This window comes from Onthophagus taurus, chromosome 6, assembly GCF_036711975.1.
Source record: "Onthophagus taurus isolate NC chromosome 6, IU_Otau_3.0, whole genome shotgun sequence".
In the NCBI taxonomy this organism is placed as follows: domain Eukaryota; kingdom Metazoa; phylum Arthropoda; class Insecta; order Coleoptera; family Scarabaeidae; genus Onthophagus; species Onthophagus taurus.
The window spans coordinates 14,348,048-14,372,093 of NC_091971.1; the positions used below are offsets into that span (position 1 = coordinate 14,348,048).

Sequence of the window (24,046 nt, forward strand, 5' to 3'; positions counted from 1 at the left end):
TTTTTTTTAAGACCGCCAATTTATCTATCAGATAAATTAGTCAAGAAGTAGTAAAAGTAGGCCTTAATGTTAATTAAATAAATTTATTTAAGTTGTATTATTATAAAGGTGAATTTGTGCTCCTCCTCTTTCACCTGATTGGAAGAACACCTGGTGCGCGTCCTCCATTCTTTACCCCCTGCTGTGCTCTAAGCCCCCATCCGGTTAAAAGCTTAAAAGCTCGAATTGCATACCACCACACGATTGGACAGTTCGTGATGAAAGACACTTTTTCTTGAACTTCTTTTTGAAACAAAGAATTTGGTTGAGGATAAATACTTTTAGCTCTTAAACCCAAAAATTGATGACCTAATTCTTAGAAATGGTTAATTTGTCTTACTTGTTTAAGGATCACCAAAAAAAATAAGGATGATGAGTTAACCAGATATGTTAAAATTTCTTTTGTAATAAGTGAGAAAAACTTGGTTCAAGTGGGGTTTGAAAAAAGATTTATTAACATCGAAATGAAGTAAAACGAGAAGAAATCTATCTATAGGTTTCGGTTTTTAATGAGAATTCGAGACCGGATGTAAGTCTCGAAAAATTTAAGACATCGTTATGATTTTTTCCCTTCTCGTTACGGGCGTAGGTGACCCGTGAATCCCCCATTCGCAGGGTGAACACGGCCTTCGGATCTCCGAATTCGATGCGGCAGCATCCATTTTATGTCCCCGACAAAGAAAAAGAGGATGGGATTTCTTTCTGTGGGAGGGATGCGCTGTCGACCGCGGCTCATATATCAAAAGAAACGTCACTTCATCCGTTAATTACCATACGAAAAAATACATACGTATCACGGAGGTATACAAGAAAACATATAAGAAGGGGAACTTTTCTTTTTCAACCCTCCGGTTTTAGATTCTACTTTTTAAATGATGCATTCTTTTTCTGTAATGAACAAGGAACAGATTTTTGTTGTTAAAAAGATCTAAAAAAATTAATCAATGCAAGATGGTGTGTATTATTCTATGTGCAGTTTTCGTTTAGGTAGGTCATCATCAGACGATTTGTCATAATATTATGATTGAGGTATCGAGTTAAAATAATTCGTTTTTAGTAGATTTTAGAAAATTCTCTTCAGCAGTAATTTCTTTTTGTTATAAAACAAGTTTTTTTGTACACTTTGCATATTATTATTAGATTAGTGTCAGTTTTAAACGATAAAATAACATAACAAACGACATAACCTTTCCATATTAAGTGACTCGTAATATCTCTGTGAGTGTAGCTAATAACGCAGAAGAGATTCAAAAATATTACTCAAACTTTTTCGTTAGTGGTTATGCTCACCTGTCATGATCGTGATTTTGCAATAATCGAAACTAGGCATAGGAAATATGCTTTTTTGGCGAATAGCTTTGTATTGCCAAAAGGGTTATAAAGTAATCCAAGAAAGTAGCAGTAAATATCCATTTGTACTCACAACTATGCAACGAGATTGCTTTCTTAGTGTAGAATCGATTGGAAGAATTAAAAAGAAGAAAAGACCAGTTAGTATAATGATATGATGCTTATATTACTTTTTCCAGGATATATAGGACATCACAGAATAACTATTCTTAATTTTCAGAAATGACCGAGAGAGAAATGACTTAAATAAACATTTTTTAAAATCGGATAGTTATCAAATATTCGGATATTAAAAACGTATTACTTAGTACTCCACCATTCATAGGAATTAGTATCTCTTTTAGCTATTGGACACTACAGGTAATAATCAAGTTCAACCCAAATAGGACTGTTTTAATTGAATACAACTTTATTTATATCAGGTTTGTCTTTAGCAATCTCATTGTAACAATCCCAATACGATATATAAAATCTCTTGTTGCAGTTTCGTCTAGTTTTCTTCTCTTCGCTTGTAATTCATCATCACATTCATTACTAACAGAACTGTCACTGTTATCACTTTCGATTATTAATTAAAGTATCCTCTTCTTAATGCAAATAGCCGTTTTGAAAAATCACTTTCAGTTCTTGAGAAATATTTTTTCAAACTTGAAGCGGAAATTCAATCAATTTAACAAGGTTATTCATAAACTGATCATAGAGTATAAAGCAAATATATACATTGAAGCGTGTAATGAAATTAACTTCTCAAAGGGGAAAAAATTAAAAAGCTAGCCAATTACAACAGAAGTAATTTCTCTCATTTCCATTTCCAATACTCTTCAAACTTCAGAAGAAGACATAGCCCGAATACATGCTGAATATTTACAAAAATGTTTTGACTTTTTAAATGATGCAAACTTTGACCATGACAAACTTCAAGAGGTGGAGCACTGGTATGATGATTTTCAACATAATGCAGTGGAAGCCAACAATGACCTAGTGATCAACGAAGAAGATTACTGGGAAGTAATATCAAAGGGTAAAATCTCTGCGCCCGGTTATGATAATATCAATAAGAAGATGTTGAGACAGTTGGATGGAAAGGTTCATGAATTTATTATTAAGATGTATAACTTTTGTATTTCTAATCATCTCTTTCCACACTAATGGAAAACGGGTATTGTAATTTGTATACCCAAGAAAGGTGGAAATTTAATGACTCCTAGCGGTTGTAGACCGATTCCACTCTTACCTGTAATTGGGGAAAACTTTGAAACACTGTTAAAAAAAATGTTATGGGATTTTGTGGATAGATACATTCCTGATCATCGATTTGGCTTCAAACCAAAAACATCCACGATTAATCCATTATCAATATTAACTTCCAACATATCTACGAGCAAGCTTAAAAAAGAAAAAAACTGCAATTCTTTGCTTGAATGTTAAAAAGACTTTTGATTCGGTATGACACAAAGGGTTATTGTATAAGCTCTCAGCAATGAATGTTCCCAGAGTCATGGTGGCACTAATTGACAGTTTTTTAATCAATCGAACTCTGTGTGTTAAGGTAAATGATACAACCTCCAATGCGTTTTATCCACAACAAGGAGTGCCGCAGGGTTCTCCGCTTTCTCCAACTTTGTTTAATGTTTTCGTACATGATATGATGCCCATAGTATACCTACAAACTCTGCTTATATGCTGCAGTATGCAGATGATACAGCGTTAGTCACTCACGATACGACCTTAAAAAAGCATTAAATAGACTTCAAACATTGACTGTGGATGTAGAAAAATGGTTCAAAATTTGACGAATTCACATAAACCCTCAGAAATCATAACTGCTTCTGCCTTTTCATCGGACTTCTGAATATTCTCCGACTATCAGATTAGCGAACATCTTGGTCCAGCCAAAGAAGACATGCAAATATTTAGGGATAACCATTGACAATAAATACCTACAAAAAAAGTTAAAAAGGAAAGTAATAGCACGTGCAATTTAGAAGCCTGACATTCAAGAACAACGGTGTTAACATTAGAGAGCCGTTGTTGTTTAAAATTGGAAATAAGTCATTGAAAAATATTCAAGTGGCAGAGACATCAGCTATTAGAATCATCACCAAATTAAGAAATAATAGAAATCCTCTGTACAATCCCTCTAATAAATCCCTGTATGAGAAAGTACAAATTATTCCAATCATTGAACGCTTATCCATCCTAGCACAAAAGTCATACAAGAAAATGTCCTCAAACCTTTCCCCTCTCTTCCAACGCTCTGATTTTGACACCATTTTTAAAACCATCAACGAATTTAAACAATGATCAGCGATCTTTACATGGGTAGGAGGACCACGGTCGGCAGCTCGTTTCAGTACTATAGCTAATGAGTGTTATATAATTGATTGTATGATATGTTTCAATATTTAATTGTACATTTACTGAAATAAATATCTTCTCTCTCTCTCCACTTCTTGGAATATGAGTATGAAAATTTCCCAAAGTGTTAATAAGGACACTCTTATTAACACTTTAGTTTTGAGAAAACAATATATGAAGTTTTGATAAAATTTTCTTTGTTGCAATTTTCATCGATAATTTTCAAAATTCTCTATAAAATTCATTTGTTGAAGGATCCTTGTGGAAATATCACCAATTATTAATTAAAGTATCCTCTTTTTAATGCAAAAAGCCGTTTTGAAAAATCACTTTTGGTTCTTGGGAAATAAATTTTTGAAATAATCGATAATTTTTTCGAATTTTTCAATTTTCGCCGATTAAGTTTTAAAAATTTATATAAAATAAAGTTCTTGGAATATGAGTATGAAAATTACCCAAAATGTTAATAAGAGTGTCCTCTTTCCAATGAACCAACACGTATTGAAAAATAACTTTTAGTTTTTAAGAAAACAATATTTGATGTTTTGGTAAAATTTTCAATGTTGCAATTTTCTTAGATAATTTTCAAAATTCGCTATAAAATTAATTTCTTGAAGGATCCTTGTGGAAATATCACCAATTATTAATTAAAGTATCCTCTTTTTCATGCAACAAGCCGTTTTGAAAAATCGCGTTTAGTTTTTGAGAAATAATTTTTTGAAATGTTCGACAATTTTTTCGAATTTTGCAATTTTCGCCGATCAAGTTTTAAAAATTCGTATAAAATCCATTTTTTGGAATATGAGTATGAAAATTTACCAAAGTGTAAATAAGAGTGTCCTCTTTTCAATGAACGAACACGTTTTGAAAAATAACTTTTAGTTTTTGAGAAAACAATATTTGAAGTTTCTAAATTCATTTCTTGAAGGATCCTTGTGGAAATATCACCAATTATTAATTAAAGTATCGTCTTTTTAGAGTTGCTTCGTTAGTTAAATCAGCATCAAAAAAGTTCATTTTGTATCTTGGATCCAAATAATTTGACATATCTTATCAGCTTTCTTATTAATTTCATTTTTATTCAAATATCGCAATAATGTGGCAATGTAGAGTATCACTTCAGAAATATACCAGAAATTATAACCATAATGGCCTGATAGATATGCCGGATAACTTGGCTGTTCGCCAGATATGACTCCAATTGATTTTTGTATTTGGAGTCATATTATACCACTGGTTTATGAAACACCTGTTAACACAAAAAAAGAGTTACCTCGTATTATTTTAGCGTTTGATGATGTTTATCAACGTCCTCGGCTATTTCGCAAAATTCTGCTGATTTTTATAAAGTTTAATGCAGTATTATTTGTAATAAAAAGTATCTGAAAAAGTGAAAAATGATAAATTATAGTTAAAGTTTTACAAAAGAAATCTGAAATTCGTGCATTTTAAGATTAAAAAAAACAGAAGGAAGTGTCTGGGCAGAATGTGAAAAAACTGTGGAGAGAGTAATAACAGAAGAAAGAGATTAAACAAAGATTCCAAAGAGAAAAAAGATGTTGGGCGAAATTGATGAGACTAGAATGTCATTGTAAAGGTCACTATAGGTACAAATAAAAGGAATACATGGAAGAGAGAAGCTGTGAAAGAACCTGAATGAAAATCTGTAATCTGAAATTCGTGCATTTTTGAGATTAAAACTGCAAAAGATGTTGAATTTAAAAAAACAATGTCCATTTGCTAATTTGATAGACTTAGGCATTGTTACTCAACATATTTTTTTTTACGGATGTAAAGATGTCCTAAAATTTTTTATAATAAAACACAAGATTCTGTTAATACCAAATTATTCACAACAAATACAAATAAAAAATGAAGTCCGAACAAAAAAAATGTTATGATCTAAGAACTATTCTGACGTCATTTACTACGGAAACGGGACACATTTCTAAATTCCAGGACACAGAGGAGTTTCCAGCCTTCAAAAAGCTAGCAGCTGTCGTGCGGACGGCGCCAAAGAAACTAATCGACTTTCGAGAGAGAATTCGCGTTAAGAAACGAAGCGAAACCGAGTTCTATGTCAAAAGTCATCCGCGGCTTCACGTTCAAAAAGAACAAAAAGTACTCTTGACACATCCAAGAAAAGAAAAGTTTAGTTTTCTTACGAAGATTCCAAGAACAAAGAATCGTTGAACACGATTCGCCATTGGCGCCCTGGGTATAAACAAGGACGAAAAGAGGCCCCTACACCGTCCGTTTGACGAGACTTCAATGGGAGACAAAATAAGACCGGCTCGTCGCTGGTGGGGACTTCGAGACGGCCCATTGGCTACGACAAGACTTTGCACGTTCGTTCTAAAGCTAAGAATCAGTGCGACGATAACCGTGTTCGCGTTTAGATGAAAAAAATTGAATTTAATTAAAAAAAAAATAAATAAAATGTTTAGAAGTGCTGATTCTTCACCTGCTTACCGTGAATTATCACCAACAAGTCCAGGTTCTTATCAAAGTTGTTCACCAAATCGTCTTATGGACTTAACAAACGCAAACGAAGTTATGGTTGACACAAGACACGATTTACAATATTCTTATGGTTATAACACTTACCAAGAAATTTATCAAAACCAGTACCACCATCAACCCGAAGCATTTCGAATAAAAGTCGAGTTGGATGATGAACCCATCATGAAAACGAGGGCCGTCGGTGGTAGGAAAAGAAAGTCGCAAACGTTTTCATCCGATGACGAAAATTCTTGCCAAAGCGTAAAATCGAAGACGCGAAGGAAATCTCCCCAAAGTTTCGAAGAAATACAAAATCAGAGGTTAATGGCGAACGTAAGGGAACGACAACGCACGCAAAGTTTAAACGAAGCTTTCGCTAGTTTAAGAAAGTGCATTCCAACTTTGCCTTCAGATAAATTATCAAAAATTCAAACATTAAAGCTCGCCGCCCGTTACATTGATTTTTTGTACCATATTTTATCAAATTCAACCCCGGATAATCAAGGTGAAGGTGACACGATCGGCAATGTTTGTTCTTACACCGCACACGAAAAATTAAGCAGGGCTTTTAGTGTGTGGAGGATGGAAGGTGATTGGAATACACATGCGTGAAATATAGATAATTTGTATACAATAAATAAAAGAGACAATAATATTATTTAAAGAGCAAAAAAGAATGTGGTTTAGTTGATGATACTGGAAGTTATTTGTTACTGTGATACAATTTTCGTTAATATTTCCATTATGTATATTATTTGTACGTATAAGTTTAGTTTTTTTTCTTTGGTATTATTATTATTATTATAGTTATTGTATAATTATTTTGTTGTTTGTTTTAATTTTTACAATCCTTTTTTACTTTTCTGCACGTGATATAATACTGCACCTTGAGATGTGCTAAATAATAATACGGTAAACATTGCTTTCAAAATAATTGAAACAAATCGACTTAAATAAAGCACATTGAAAATTAAAGCTGAAAACGCAGCTGGAAGATTTTATTGTAAATGTTCAGAATAGAATCTTATTGTTACATAATTGATGCAAAAGTATCCATCTAAATAATTACTATATTGATAATTTTCTTTGTTGAATTTCAAAATGTGTTCAAAGAGGTATAATTGCAGTGTTGAAACCTAAATTTTAATCTTCAGGTCTTTAAGGATCCAACAAAGAAAGGTGTCATAATTCTAATGAAATAAAAGACTTAATTTCTGCACTTTTTAATGGATTTATTTTTATTTGTAAGTTCAACTTACTGTAACTTGATGATGATGATTGAATAGATCGAAACCGGTCGAACTTAAAAATAAAAATAAATCTTTCCATCTCATTGCAAGATGGAAAGGAAAAACGATAAGTGATATAATTTTAATGTTCCCGACTAGTGATGGAACGGATAGTGCCAAAAGAACTTTTTTGATGCTAATTTAACTCACGAAGCAACTCTAAAAAGAGGATACTTTAATTCATAACAAGGATTCTTCAAGAAATGAATTTTATAGCAAATTTTGAAAGTTATCAATGAAAATTGCAACTTCAAATATTGTTTTCTCAAAAACTGAAAGCTATTTTTCAAAACGGGTTGGTTCATTCGAAAGAGGGCACTCTTATTAATACTTTGGGAAATTTTCATACTCATATTCCAAGAAGTGGATTTTATACGAATTCTTAAAACTTAATCGGCGAAAATTACAAAATTCGTAAAAATAGTCGATTATTTTAAAAATTTATTACTCAAGAACTAAAAGTGATTTTTCAAAACGGCTTGTTGCATTAAAAAGAGGATACTTTAATTAATAATTGGTGATATTTCCACAAGGATCCTTCAAGAAATTAATTTTATAGCTAATTTTGAAAATTATCGATGAAAATTGCAACATTGAAAATTTTATGAAAACTTCAAATATTGTTTTCTCAAAAACTAAAAGCTATTTTACAAAACGGGTTGGTTCATTGGAAAGAGGACACTCTTATTAACACTTTGGGAAATTTTCATAGTCATTTTCCAAGAACTGGATTTTATACGAATTTTTAAATGTTAATCGGCGAAAATTGTAAAATTCTGAATTATAAGCGAAGAGAGAAAAACTAGACGAAACTGCAACAAGAGATTTTATATATCGTATTGGGATTGTTAAAATGAGGTTGTTAATGACATAAATAAAGTTGTATTCAATGAAAAAAGACCTATGGGGTTGAACCTGATTATTATCTGCAGTGTCCAACACCTAAACGAGATACTAATTCCTGTGAATGGTGGAGTACTAAGTAATAGGTTGTTACTATCCGGCTTTGGCCTAATTATCTGGTATCGGATAGTTGCCGGATATCCGTTCCACCACTAATTTCGACTATTTCTGCAACTGAAAATTCAGCAAAACTGGCATCAAAGTTAAATGATGAAATTCATGTAACATTTATCGATTTTATCTGATACAAATTTGAGTAGCATTAGACAGCAAGTAGTGTAAAATCACATAAAAGTAATCACCACTTTCAATGGAATCATCAAAACAAGCAAGAGTTAATTTTTGGCAATCAACATATTCGTGAATTTCAGCAAGAATCCACTCTTATAAAAATCTATAATATCAAATAATATAAATCCTTGTGTTCCTCATTATATATTCTTACATATTCATCCTCTTAGTTTCATTTAATTGAATGAACGTGATATAATCATTATTAGTTGAATGATTGTAGTTTTTGAGATGTTTACAAAAGACGGACTTCAATTTAGTTAAGTATTCTTTATCAGTTATATTTATTCTAATTTATAACAATCGTTGCATTCGATTTATGAACTCCACTTACAAGGTAAGACCCCAACTGCCAAATTGAGAAAAATTTTAAATTTGGTGTAAGCAAAAAGGGCATTGACACATTTTTTTCTATGGAAAAACACTTTAAGGGGGCGAAACAGCCCTTTAAAACAGAGTGTTATATAATAACCGTTTTAAAAGTTTGTTACAAATAAACTGCTTTTTCATGTTTATAGAACGAACATAATTTAATGTCCGTTATCAAAAGATTTTAAAACATGTGTAAATCATGTCAGTATGGTTGTGTTGGACTTGGTACAAAATCCTATAATTTTGCCTTTGTTAGCTTAACATTACCTTCTCTAGTAGCTGGACATGGTATAATTTAATACAATAAAAAGAGGTGGCGATAAAAGGTGGCTTATGATTGCATACAACACATTTTCATGTATTTTATGTTCTAAACCTTTTTGACATTGTTGATAAAATTCCTGACGCTTCTGGTAAGAAAAATTTTTTAAAAGTGATATCAAAAACAACTATGTTTTATTTTTAGGAATTGCAAAATCCACAGTTTACCATGTGATTAAAGAATATAAGCACATCGGTAAGATTATGAGTCTCAAGAAGAGAAGGCAACCTGAGATTACTGCGGAGATTGATGATTTTATCATGGTTTTTACAACCCTTCAGTTTTGGGAGGGGTAAACTTTAGAACAGAGTGGAGATGGTTCTCATTAAGGAAGCCTGACAGGTAACAGCCCAACATACAGGCCCACGACCTATGTGTTGAGGTTTCAAACTTTCGGAACTTAGGCAAAATTTTACCATTTTTTAGGGAACAAAGGTCATATAAATTATGACTAATGATACATTATTTAGACATTGTGGTTTATTAAACTAAGATCAAGGAGCGTATTAGAAAAGCGTAACCTAGTTTGGTTACATCTTATAATTTTATATACAGGTCGCTGATATGTATGGTAACGAACATTTATTTTCTAAAGTAAGATAGTTAGTGAAATATGTTAGGATACAAAAGTTTTAGTGTTTTTTAAAATCTATTATAATAAAGATAAATTAAGTATACAAGGGTAATGTGCACAAAAGTTATGACGAAACAAATTTACGTTTTCTGTAATGGAACATCATAAACATAAACTTAATTAAAAAAATAAAAACCATATAAAAACTTCTAAATTGCGTTTATTTATATAAAGTCGTACTAGTTTCGGGTTACCCCATCATCAGCGACAAAGTCAATGAAGCTATAAAAGGTGCAGACTGGAAATCAAGAGAAAGTAAAGCATTTTGCTATCTGATGGATAAACAAAATGAAGATAAAGTTAAAAAAACAAATGGCGACGTTAAAAAATGTGGAATGTTAAAAAATTAGAAATTCGAATAAATCTTTAATACGATAAAGATTGCTTCATTGACTTTGTCGCTGATGATGGGGTAACCCGAAACTAGTACGACTTTATATAAATAAACGCAAGTTAGAAGTTTTTATATGGTTTTTATATGATCATTAATTGTTTTCCAGATATCAAACTTTATTGTAATAGATTTTAAAAAACACTAAAACTTTTGTATCTTAACATTGTTCGTTAACTATCTTACTTCAGGAGATAAACGGTTGCTTATTTATTATTAATGGTTATTTCCATACATATCAGCGACCTGTATATTTTAATCGAATAATCTTATTATTTCTTATCCATTTTGTATCGATTTTCGTTGCCATTAATATTCTCTTTATGTTCTTATAAAATATGTTATGTCTAACGTTATAGTTTCTATAAACCACAGTTTTAATCAATTCAAGCGTAAAATTTCGAATTTGTACAAAAATTTGTGTTATTCAATATTACGTGTTATGAAAACCAAAAACGATTAAGAGAAATTATAGATAAAGGTAATTCTGTAACTAGGTGTTTCAGCACTATAACTTTTTTAATTCGTAATAATGAATTATTATACAGGGTGATTCTCAACCTATACGCATAAACTTGGGAATTTTTTCCTCATGTGGCAAAAGTTTTTTAGTTTTCTAAATATTTGAGAAATTTACTTTCAAATCAAGAATACATAAAATATTTAAAACTAACGTCATATTAATAATAATGACGTACCACAAAAACTCAAAAACCTTGTATCCTACTAAAGTGTGACCAAAGAGATATTAAATAAATTTGATGGACCATATAATGTAACTTCTTACAAGAATTCTATAAATATGTTAAGGCATCAGTATTAGTTAACATATCAAAGATCAAAGATAGTCAAAGTACGGCATATCTTCTTCATTAGCAACTATTAGGGTGCCCAGAACATTTTTGCTTTTGTTATATTTGATGTTCTTTTTGTTTTTTGCTGCTACTTTTTCATCTTTGTTATTATTTTTATTAAAAATTTCTTAACGAAATATAACACAATTACTTTAAAAATAAAAAAAATCTAACTAAAAGATAAAATCGAAAAAGATATAATCGTTAGACAGTAAACAATAACAAGTTAGTATTAAAAACAACCACTATCAAAGAGAAAATCCATCGGGAGACGACATTTTAAAGTTGGCCCCCCGGCGGTTGGCGACGTGTTTATAAATATTTAGTTTTCAGGCTCCAAAAAACCGAGACGACACCGACAAAAAAAGAACGGCTTGTCCGCCGCATAGAGGCGATGAGAAACCACGGGACAGCTGCGTCTTTTTTCATCTATGTCTTTCAGTTCATCGTCGTTCCTCTCTCGCTTGGCCGCGGAGGGCGCGCACACTGAAAACCGTGTAACCGTAAAAAAGACCCCTCCGGCGTGGTCCCCATCGTCCACCGCCCCCCTTTCGCTGCCCGACCCCTCTGTTTCCACGCCCCGTAGTATTAAAAATTTTTAATGTGCCATTTGCGACTGTCTGTCACCGAGTGTTCGTTTCAGGTTTCAGAGGCATTTCAGAAGAAATACCGTTTATTTCTTTTTTATTCTTTTCATTCTTGTTATTGTCTAATATCTTCTCACACAATTTATACGAAAAATTAAGCTGAAGAGTGTAGATTATTTTTTTTTTCATATATAGGGACGTGTTAATGGGGATGGTGAACGAGTTTTCTGGCGGATAAGTTAAATTAAGGGGCGTTTGCTGTAGGTCTGAAGTTATAAGAGACTTCGCGCAGGTTTAAACATAATTTATTACGGTCGGTGTTTTACTAGGTGATTTTGAATTACTCTAATGTCGGCTCGTTGACACACGAAATAGAGCTCACTTCATCGCACTTAAAGATATCTTTAACAACATCTAGGAAGAAAATATTAGAATAAATTAGTCAAAATTTTCTTTAATCTACTCTGAATGTTATTGTTATTCATTACTATTCAAAAAATATTGCACTAAAGTAAATATTGATCATGTATTGATTATTACCACTAGAAAGCTGACAAATTGGAAGACAAAACAGAATCATAATATCACGTCTAAATTCCTTATCAGTAGAAGAACCAGAAAATAATTTAAGTATGTTGATGATGCAAAGTCTAGATAAAGAAAATAAAAGAAATTGTTATAAACGAAGAAAGAAGGCAATGAAGTTGGTGATTGGGTTGTAGTTAAACAAACACGGTTGGGAATTGGACTAAAGTTTCGCATAAAGTTGTTAGGACCAAATGAGTAGCTTAGGATCTAAAGCTCTAGATGTTTCTTTGCATGTTTTTAGTTTCTCATTTGTGTTAAAACAGACTATATCCCATGAAAATTGTTGCCTAAATTTTGATCTGAGTTTCAAAATCGGCCAAATCCATCACTGCTTGTGAATCAGAAGAGGACCACATGTTCGGCAGCGGTGGTTGACGGTACCTCCTTAAGTATCTTATAGAAAAGCAAAATTTTTGTTCATTACGGTTCATTATAATAATAATAATAATTTATTTAATCACCTGGCTACAAATAGTAGATGTGACAAGTTCAAACCACATACAATATATAATACACAACATACACAATTCAACAAAGAAAGAGAGAAATTAAATTATGAAGTATGACCTATGCTAGTTGACTAGAACTAATACTAAAATTAAATGACAAGTATTCCTGGCGGTCGTAAAACGCCCTTTCTACAAGCATCATTTTTACTTTATGTTTAAATGAGCTAAGCGTATCAGCTTTTTTAATTGCAGATGGCAAATTATTATAGAGCTTTGGGAAATCATACTGTGGACTCTTTTCAAAGAAAGCCGTCTTATGATGACCCAAGCACACCAAACTATCAGATCTAGTTTCGTAATTGTGTTTCATGGCAGGGTATCTATCGACATGCTCCCGCACATGAACAACTGATTTATATATATATATATATACTTTGAAGAGTAAGAAGCGAATTGGCCTTGAATGTATCTCTACACGAATCTCTGCAGTTTAGGTCGAAGATTAATCTTATAATGCGCTTCTGTGCTACAAAGGCACGCCGCCACTCCGTCGATCTTCCCTACAATAATATATTGTATGAGAGATGCGAATAACAGAGAGCATAATACGCATCTAATAATCCCGATAGTGGGAGGCATCCCTTCAACTTCAGAATTGCATAAAAGGACAAGTTCAATTCCGAAAAAGATGATCAACATGTTTGTCAAAACTTAGCTGCTCGTCTAGATAAACACCCAAAAACTTGCAGCTATTTGATAGAATGATATCATCGGCCTGCGGAAGCCTTCTCCTCTTATGAAAATTTACACGGTCTTTTTTAGATTAAGAACAATACGATTTTGTTTGCACCAAGCATCAAATGATTCAACGGTATGCTTGACTTTAGAAAAAAGCATATCAGCATCATTCGACGCCAGGGCAATTGACGTGTCATCGGCATACATGACTATGTGGACATCGCAAAGATACTCAGGAAGGTCATTTATATACAATAGAAAAATTAATGGGCCCAAGATTGAGCCCTGGGGAACTCCCAGTAAAACATTTGATTCCGATGACTCCTGACCAGAGAGGACCACTTTTATTTTTCGTTTCTCCAGAAATGATTGAAGCCAATTTAAAATCGTGCCTCGCAAACCCAAAGCATACAATTTCTGCATGATGTACACTAGTGGCAGCAAATCAAACGCACGCGACATGTCGAAGAACAGACCCACAGCAAAATTACCTTTATCCAGGTTATCGTAGATGAACTCAATAAAATTCAGTGACGCAGTCTCTGTAGACAGGCCCCGCCTAAAACCATGCTGAGCATTACTAACAACATTGAACCTGTCCAGAAAACTCAAAATTCGCTCCGAGACGATGCTTTCAAATATCTTTGAAAAAACGCTAGTTATCGCTATTGGTCTGAAATTGTTGACATTTGTAGGATCACCAGCCTTGAAAACTGGAATGACCCGAGAAATTTTCAGCGCCCCGGGAAAGATTCCAGAACAAACAGAAAAATTAAATACATGCTTAAGGGGCTCGACCTACATACTTAATTACACTCACACCGATGCCATCGCAACCCGTCGAACGTACGTTTTTTAAGCGCTTGATGGCCGCTAGAATTTCTGCGGAGGATATAGTATACAAAAATATGCTATTGGGTACAGAGCTACCAACGGTGCAAGATACATCCCTCATCGGGCCATAAATCAACTCTACCTTCTCCTCAACAGATGTTGTGAAAAACTTTGAAAATGTTGAGCAGATCTGCGCAGTGTCGCTAATCATATGACCATCATCCGAACGCAACAGAAAACTAGTTTGCTTCCTTCCTTTACCTAATTGGTTATTTACACAATGCCACACTGCGCGACTTCTATTCGATGACTCTATTATTTGTTTCATAGTATGTTTCTTTTTAGTTTCATTAATTAGTTTTCTATATGAACCCTTCTTAACATTATATAAGTTACGCAACTCCGGATAACCGTTGCTCATAATCCAAAACATGTCTTTAAGTTCCCTGCCAGCACTTATTATATCATTTGTAATCCAGGGAGCTCTATTACAACCACCAGGACGACCAGAAACTATAGGGCAACACAATTATTATATATATATATTACATTGTGTAATATGGAAATTAACATTGAAGAAGAAACTGATAAACCACGCAAACGCCAAAAACGTTCAGCATCATGGAAAAAAACCGTGATAAAATAATGAGATGTGTAATGGCGGTAAATTTTAGAGAGCATGTACTCAAATATTTATTTACAAATATTCATCTGCTACTCTTTTGGAGATGCCTACATGTAGTCATAATACAAAGTCCTTCAGATGCTCTACAATCAGTAAATAAGGTATTTTTGGTTTCTATAGGCGATACTTCAGTACCCCGGAAAAACTGAAACATCTTTGAAAATTTTTTTATATTAAAACATATTGAATTTATCCAGACGATAACAGCAGGACAGGAATATCATTTTCCTTAACTTTTTTGATTTCGGATATTAAGAAAAAAGCTACAAAACCTGTCTGCCGTGCAACATTTCTTAAAGTTCTGGGTATTACTAAACACACACTCAGAAAAATGGATTGTATTAAAAATATACTATAAAGTATAATACGTTTACTACGAAAATTGACAGCGAGACGAGATTGTATTCAGTACAATAAATATAATGAATATAATACAATGAATTGCTGCATGTATAATATTTTTTCTATAATACGATTCGTACAATCTATTTTTCTCAGTGCAGGGTAAGATTCCACAAGAAAAGAGGGGCGGTGATTCAAAGCAATTCAAATGCACAGATTCCCATTACTGCAGGGAGTCGAAGACACTATCTCAGAACTGAAATCTCTATTTCAAAAATGTGGAGAATTTACGAAAAGCAGTTTCAAGATCCAGTTCTTAGTGCTATTTCCGTTAGGTTACTGTGACTTTTTTAATATTGTGTTTGGAACACCACCAAGAGAAAATAAAGAAAGAAACCGACAAAACTAAAAAGACAGAATTTTTGTGAAGGGTTTTTAGCCTGCTGAAGGAAAAAAGGGATGGATTATTCACTATAAGCTTTGACTGCCAAAAGAATTTTGCTATTCCAAGACTTCCTGATCAGGCGACATACTACAGTAGGCAGTTGTAATTATATAACTTTTCTATTGTCTAAGATAGTTCCCAGGATCCTTTAAAAGGCAACACTTTTATACACCTGCGGAGAACATAAGTTACCAAAAGAATCTAATGAAATAGCGTCTTGTGTTTATCACAGACTAAAATATCTATTTTACAAGAATTTCTACACTACAATGCGTTGCAGATAGCTGTGGACGCCAAAACAAAAATTCGATTCTCATGTTAATGCTTGGAAAGTAGATCCTACACAAGGCACCTTCAACTCTTGAAAAAATAGAATAATAATAATAAACTGCCTTTATTTCCAGAGTAAAGAGAACAAAACAATAATAATAGTCACTATAATGCAAAATAAAGATAACCAAAAAAGAAAAGAAAACAATATTTAAGAAGAAAAAAAATAACTTAAATACAAAACAGCTGGAAATCCTAAGGTGAAGTTCAGAATACGCCATAACATGGCACGCTTCTGCTCTTCCTTCACATTAAAATAATTGGACTTTTATTCGTTCCTGCTACATGCCTACTCCTAAAACTAAAACTATTAATTGTATTATTGTATGCATTATTCCTGTTCTTCGGCATTCATTTATTCCACTATCGGGCGGTGTTTGCAGGGATAGAAAAAGTTATCAGATAGAAGGAGATACTTTTCCAACCAGAGGAATTTTACACAATTTTGCAAAGCTATGGCCAGGTATTTCAGGATCTTGATTGGAAGGTGAAGTTAATGCTATTATGAAGCTACCAGGGCGTAGCATTTCAAGTTTGCACCTTCCAAGCGTTTTTTTATTCAAAGGAATCAAAAAAAGAATAACATTCTTGTTATTCCTGTAAACACAGCAAGTCCTAAACAAATTTCTACCGAAAGAATCCTAAATGCTTCTAAAGTTCACGATATTGATAAGCATTATGGCGATAATTGGCAGCAGATCGACTCCTTTGAGATTTACAACCCCAAAAGAAACTGAAACAAGAATTTAGTGGATCCTTTAGCAATGTATTTCTGGTTTATCATTTAAGTGTTCTCTCTTATCATTTGGGTTAAATAAAGTTTATTTTGCATAATGGAGTTGTTATTGAACACAAATAAAGTAAAAGTTAAAAATAAAATCGATAAAGTTGTCAAAACCGGCCAAATTGCAACCTAAATTCAAAATTTTGAAAAAAATGCTTGAAATATTTCATTTTAACACATACAATAATGACAATCTTATATCTTAAGCCACAACTAAAACAGCGGTAAAGTGTTTGAACTCTTATTTTTGCAGCTACAGTTTTTATGCTTTCCAGAAAAAAAGTGTTTTTTGGACTTTAAATATTAATGTACTCATATAAAACAATTTTCTCAGCAACAAACTTTTACCCGTATGTATGTAGTTTCACGTGGGGGTGAGTTACTCACAGCACTTAGGCCCCAGCGGACCCTTTGTACGTCCCCACAATTTACTGTTCATTCAAGGGTCAGAAAACCAGCTCAATCTTTTCATGAACGTTAATATAGAACAGAAAGGTATGTTCCTTATATCCGAAATTTGGAGCCATGGTACTCCGAAAATAGATTTCCTTAAGTATACGAGGTTTGGACAGTCACAAACAATATGACTTACCGTCTCGTCTTCCATTTCACACCCTCTACAGAGGGGTGTATTCGCCAGCTTCATGTAAAACATGTGCTTACGTAACCTGCAGTGTCCGGTCAGGAAGTGGGTGAGAAGCCTCAAGTCACTTTTCGATTTTCCCAGAAACTGAGTGGATGTCTTCCGGTCAGGGTAGAGCAGAGTTTTCTTAGCAAAGGCACCTACTGCTGTCCCATCCCATCTATCGCAAAAAGCTCGGTGGGAGATGGAGTTTATCAGTTTTGATGCTGTATTAACAGCTAGTGGTACAAACGGTTCAGGGGAGATCGGTGACTTGTTAGCCGCCCGTTTCGCCAACCTGTCCGCATGATCATGTCCTTTAATTCCGATGTGTCCTTTTCGCCATTTTATCGTGACGTTGTTGTATACGTTTGCCTCTTCGAGTGATTGCCGACAGGACTTCACCAACGATGATGCAGTATGATGCCTGCCAACCGCCAGCATAGCCTGTCTGCTATCAGTACAGATTACAACGTTTCTGCCGACTTTTTTGGAGTCGATAATCGCATCGGCTGCTATGTTTATAGCAATTAATTCGGCTTGAGCAGTCGTGCAATACGATCCTAACGAAGTGGAAAGGTGCAGCTGGAGATCGTGCGAGAAGATTCCCGCTCCGGAACCTCCAGCCTTCTTTGATCCATCAGTGTAGATGGTCAGCGTTTTGCCCGAGCTTGAGTTGCTCTGGGGTATCATTTCAATGCCAAAGTGTGGCTTGCCTAAGAAAGTAGGTGTAATGTAGTCTGTGCGAGCTTTAAGGAGGGGTTGTTTACTAACAGCCTCACTCCAGAGCTTGCTCCGGACTATTCCCATTTTAACAACCTGCTTTTCATTTACTGATCGCAACCGAAGCAATGCCATCACGGCCACCTCCCTGATAAAAATATCTAGGGGCAGCACGTTTAACATAGTCTCCATTGCAATCGTAGGTGTAGATCTCATAGCGCCTGTGATTAGCAGGCAGGCCAGTCGTTGCAAATGATGCAGCAATGTAGCTTTATATGCATGTTTTAGTGCTGAGCACCAGACTATGGCTCCGTGAGCTACCATGGGTCTTATCACAGAAGTGTAGATCCACATTGTAACTTTCGGATTTAATCCCCAAGTATTCCCAATAGCCCTTCGGCATTGGGTCAGTACAATCGTTGCTTTTTTGATTTTGCAACTAATGTGTGATGTCCAAGTTAGTCCTTTGTCCAAGATAACACCCAGATATTTCACCTCTGGAGCAAAGGTTAATGGATTATTGCAGAAATTGGGTGGCGTTAAGTGTCCCAGTTTCTTCTGTTTAGTGAAGAGAACAGTCTCTGTCTTTTTAGGATTGACAGAGAGGGTATGTTATTCACACCATCGTTCAACGAGTTTAAGTGCCTGCTGCATTCTGTAACAAAGAAAATTGTCAGGTTTACCTCTTAACAAGATAGCCACGTCGTCTGCGTAACCAACTGTGAAGAGATATTTATTATTTAACTCACGAATGAGATCATCAACTATTAAGCACCAGAGAAGCGGTGAGAGTACCCCACCTTGTGGGCAACCCTTAACCACAGCTCTCTGTACTATGTGTCCTTTCGCCTTAGTCTGAACAACTCTGCTTGCTAGCATTGTTTTAATCCAGCCCGCGATGACCGATGGCACGCTTCGAGATTCCAGTGCCAGGTTAATGCTACTAAAGGTGGTTTTGTCAAACGGTCCCTCTATGTCAAGGAAAGTTCCCAGGATGGACTCTTTCGAATCAAATGCTTGTTCGATGCGCCCCACTACCATGTGTAGGGCGCTATCCACAGATTTACCTTTGATATATGCATGTTGGTTGAAATGCAAAGGAAACGCTTTAAGTACATTCTCTCTAATGTAATGTTCACATAGTCTTTCAAGCGTCTTGAAAACTTTTACCCGTAATTTCCTATCTACTTTCTTAGCTGATATCTTCCTTATTATTAGAGATAGCGAAAAACTAAATGCATCACTTGAAAGCTTGAATCTTTCTTTATCTAAAACCGTCTAGAAACCTTATCGTCTAGAAAGAGCAGGAAATTTTCGATAAGATAGATATGGGTTCGAGAGTTTTCTCCTGGTCATATAAGAAAGTTATCGACCCGAGCAAGGTTTAAGAATGGCTAAAACGTATGAATTTAGCAGTTTTTGGCCAAAAACGTACTTGTGCAAGCACGTGATTATACACCATTAGAAAGAGCAGAAAATTTTCGATTAGATAGATATACTTCTATAGTTTTCCCCCTATCAAATAAGAAAGTTGTTTAGAGGAAGAGTATTTAAGCGTTTTTGCGTGTAGGGATGGATATTAAGGGTGATTTAAGCATGGCGCCGATAGATATTGACCGAGTTGAAGGAGCGCTCTTTCTGACTGTGATAACAGTTTTTTTAAATTCGGTTTTATAACAATTACAGAAGGCCTTGAAGTTTAGTAATTTTGAGCTATTTTAAATGCAGAGCGGTGTTCTTCATTTTTTATTGATCTTGACGAAAATTTCTTGCTATTTCTAGTCGATCGGTTTTAGATAGAGAAAGATTCAAGCTTTCAAGTGGTGCATTTAGTTTTTCGCTATCTCTAATAATAAGGAAGACATCAGCTAAGAAAGTAGATAGGAAATTACGGGTAAAAGTTTGTTGCTGGGTGGTTTGTTGCTATCGTCGCACGGGTAATTGAAAGAATGTTTAATGAGCAGATAATTTAATCAGCAGATTATATAAAGCTGTGACCAAAAAGTTTGTTTATCGTCCGTGTCGGATGAAGATCAGAATGGCCGAAATGTAGGAATGAAATAGGGAAAGCAGTCATTAGGTAGAAAGCATGCAAAAAAAGTAAATTTTTATCATCGTCTGATTTGCTTAGTCGATCTTGTTTTGGCACCTTAAAATTTTTTACCGATTCTTGCATCTAAATATAATTTAAAACAATTAGGTTGAAAGAACAAAGAATTAAGTTCATTTAAAATCTTTTAACTTCTCATCTTTAGAGATGCATTTCGTCGAAATGTCGGAAAGGGGATTTAATTATTTATAATAATGGGTAGACGAGGAGCAACGGTGTCAAAACGGTTACGTAAATAAATATAAAGGGCATTTTTTTCTCTAATCTTTTACGGGAGCGTACATTGAACGAACCACCGACATAAACAAACCGTCTTAATGCCGTAACACGATACCAGGGTACAAGTAAAGGATAACAAACAGACGAAAATGCTCTCGTACAATTTGGAATATGCTCTGTATAAATCTTAAAAGATAAATGCGTGAGCCATATCGGTAGGTTAATAAACAACTAAAACCAGTTTGAATAAATTTAATCTAAATTCGAAGGCACTTCACTCGATGGCTTTCGCGTAAATCGAGTCACTTTATTATAATGTTCGGGCCAAAGCGAATTATTAGATGATATCATCGGTCCTCGTAAAGTTTCAAGTTGTATTTATATCGAATGCGTATATTAGATACTCAACGAGTGCACTGAAAACGAAGAATTCGCAATTTAATACTTTGTGTGACACAAAATTTGTTGAAAATTTTTACTAAAAAGAATAAGTTAAAGATTTTTTTTTAAAGAAAATTTAATAATAAACGATTATGACGACGGATATATATGACGGGATATCGTTTTATTTTGTTGCGCTTTTTTTAAATGCCTTTGAATTTCTTTTTATTTTTTGAGGTTTCTACCCGTCAGCTTTAATATATCATTTTATTTTTGGTAATTTTACTTTTTCATTGGTGGGACGAAAACTTCAAAAGTCTTACGTCGTCGGAAGCATTTCTCAGTTGAACTTAATAAATATTTAAAACAAAAATAAATTCTTTTAACACTCCCCAAATCATAACTAACAAATAATGAAATTATTTCAGTTTTTTTTCTGAATTTAAATCGGGGTGAACTCTATTATTTATAAATGACGTTAACTTTTAGCCTTTTAATTTATCGCTTCTAAACCGAATTGTACCAAGCCTTAGAAGTTTATTATCCACGATAAATTTCATTTTGTGACGTTCCAAGATTACAAGTGTCTATTAAAATGTTATACTTGTTAATTTAAAATTTAGGAAATTCTCTCAATTCATTTCTTAATCATGCCTATTAATATAAAAGGAAGGAGGAAGTCGTTTTTTATCAGTTTGAATGGATTGTTTTTAACACGTGAAATAGGAAGGTTAATATTTTGAGTCGATTGTCAAAGCAACACCGTTAACTGTCCACCAAGACGCACAAACACTCCAATTATGTAGTGTTTACGACCGGGTTAAATTCGGAGTTCGTTATACCACGTCCTGAAATCAACATTTACCGAAACTCCAAAGGAACTGCTGGTTACCACAAGGAAGCATAGAAGAAGGGAGTTTATGTTATTACTAAGAATTACCTAGGCGATAAGTTTTGCTGGAAAAGTAATATGATTTATTGGTAAAATTTATTAGTATGGAAAGTTGGCAGTACATCGACCGGGAATATAAAATTCTTAGAACTGTAGCAAAATCCTAACCCAAATTCGAATATAAATAGAGTTTTGTTGCCGTCTGATGTGTCTAATGTCTATTTTCGTAGATTATCCACCGTAAATCGTAGATAATAAAATGCTCCCCAAAGTCTATTTATACCAGTTCAAAATTTTTAAACACTTTTTTTTCTTAATTAAAAAAATTTCGAGAACATTTATTTCGTTAATCATGGACGAGCGGACATCAAACGACCAACGTTCTGGCGATTATGAAGATTAACTGGCACTGAAACGACTTTTTTTTATTGATTCGTTACCCGTTTTTTTCCTTCCGAGATCGTAAACACGATTTTAGTCTATTTTCTCATTTATATTGTGTTATTTAAAGATTTCATTTGAACGTTTCGCATCTTCTAAACTTTTATTGACTAATTAATTAAAAGCTTTGGAATGTTTTGGGAAAGACAAATGGGAAAAATAGTTTACAAAAATAATAAAGTATTAAAAAACGAAATGTTAGAATTATAAATTATGATGTTCTATTTGGAAAAAAAATGAGAGTTAAATTTGTATTAGCAAATACTATAAAAAGTTACAATATTTTATGTGAAATAAGGATGTAGAGATGTTATAAACTAGTATTTTTGTGGAACAGCTGCAATATGTTTCTGTTCCTAAAAAGTAATAGTTCTAAATACTGTAACAACTGTTTTACTGTTCCTTGTGATATAGCATAAATCACAAAATGTCAAAATTGGATGATTGTTCTTAATAAAATCAACTGTAATATAACTACTACAACTGATGGAGAAAAACGTTATTAATAAAAAATATTCTTAATGCATCAAGAAATGATAATCCATACTTATTTCACATTTATCTATTATCAGTTTCTAGTTATATAGTATAAATCACAAAATGTCAAAATTGGACGATTTTTCTAATGCAGCAAGAAATCATAATCCACTCTTATAGTGTATGTGTTAAGTTGGCAATCTATTTCTTCAAAAAATCTGTCATAACTATCACGCCATTAGTCTTAATATCTAGTTTTTCAGCAGAGAAAATAGCCAATTTTTCTACCAAAGTATTTGTATGCGTTTTTCTAGAATAAGTATAAGGTCTCTGTCGCAAAAATGATTTCTGTTTTAACACTGAGGTTGTAGTTTGAGAAAGAGTTGCTATGATTTGATAAGAACAAATGGTCCACTCAACGATAAAAATCTAAACATAGCAGAATTCTTACCAAATTGCCAGGATCAGAAGAAATAGTACTATATGTTGCTATTCTCTTTAACTTGCATCGTCAACACATTGCCATTCTGATCTGTCAGATTTTTGATCATCCGTTCTACAATTCTCTTTACTCCTCCGTCTCTCTGCATCCCTTGTAGATGTTCCATGCTATTTTCAGTGCTTTTATGTGTCGTATTATATCTGCAGCATCAATGAGATAGTCCAATTCATGGGTCATTATTATTCTCCACATTCCAACATTATCTTGTTTCGGTCCATACATCGTAAAATCCTTCTTTCAAACGGTTTTAATTGGCTTGTAATTTGTTTAATCTCCAGTCGATCTGGTTCATGCCCCACATCCAGAGAAGATCTTGAGTTTCGATTATCTGCCTAGTATTTTACTCATCATTAGGTGTTTGTAGGCAAAGCAGCACCTATTGCCGCTATGTATTCTAGCCTCGATGTCTCTTCTTTGGATTTTTCTAGTCTCCATATACGAGGGCGAATCAAATATGAATCGGAGTTTTGCTCTTTTATTCACACATTTTTCCCACCGAATTGGAGGTTTTTTAATTCCGTCATTAAAGAATGAATCTGGTCGAACGTTTCTACATCTTCGTCACCATCAAAGTGATGACCTCCCAGTTCTT

The 24,046-nt window shown here is 33.8% G+C and overlaps 1 protein-coding gene across 1 annotated transcript; it reads left to right on the plus strand.

The window, feature by feature from the left end:
- Positions 1 to 5,935: 5,935 nt before the first annotated feature.
- On the plus strand, positions 5,936 to 7,068 carry LOC111416544 (twist-related protein 2-like). The gene has a single exon (XM_023048598.2). It carries the CDS (start codon positions 6,187 to 6,189, stop codon positions 6,859 to 6,861), a length of 675 nt encoding a protein of 224 aa, XP_022904366.1. The 5' UTR covers positions 5,936 to 6,186; the 3' UTR covers positions 6,862 to 7,068.
- The last annotated feature ends 16,978 nt before the right edge of the window (positions 7,069 to 24,046 follow it).

Excerpts from the sequence above, each read along its gene's own strand:
- LOC111416544 (XM_023048598.2), top strand. The coding sequence starts at position 6,187 with ATGTTTAGAAGTGCTGATTCTTCACCTGCTTACCGTGAATTATCACCA.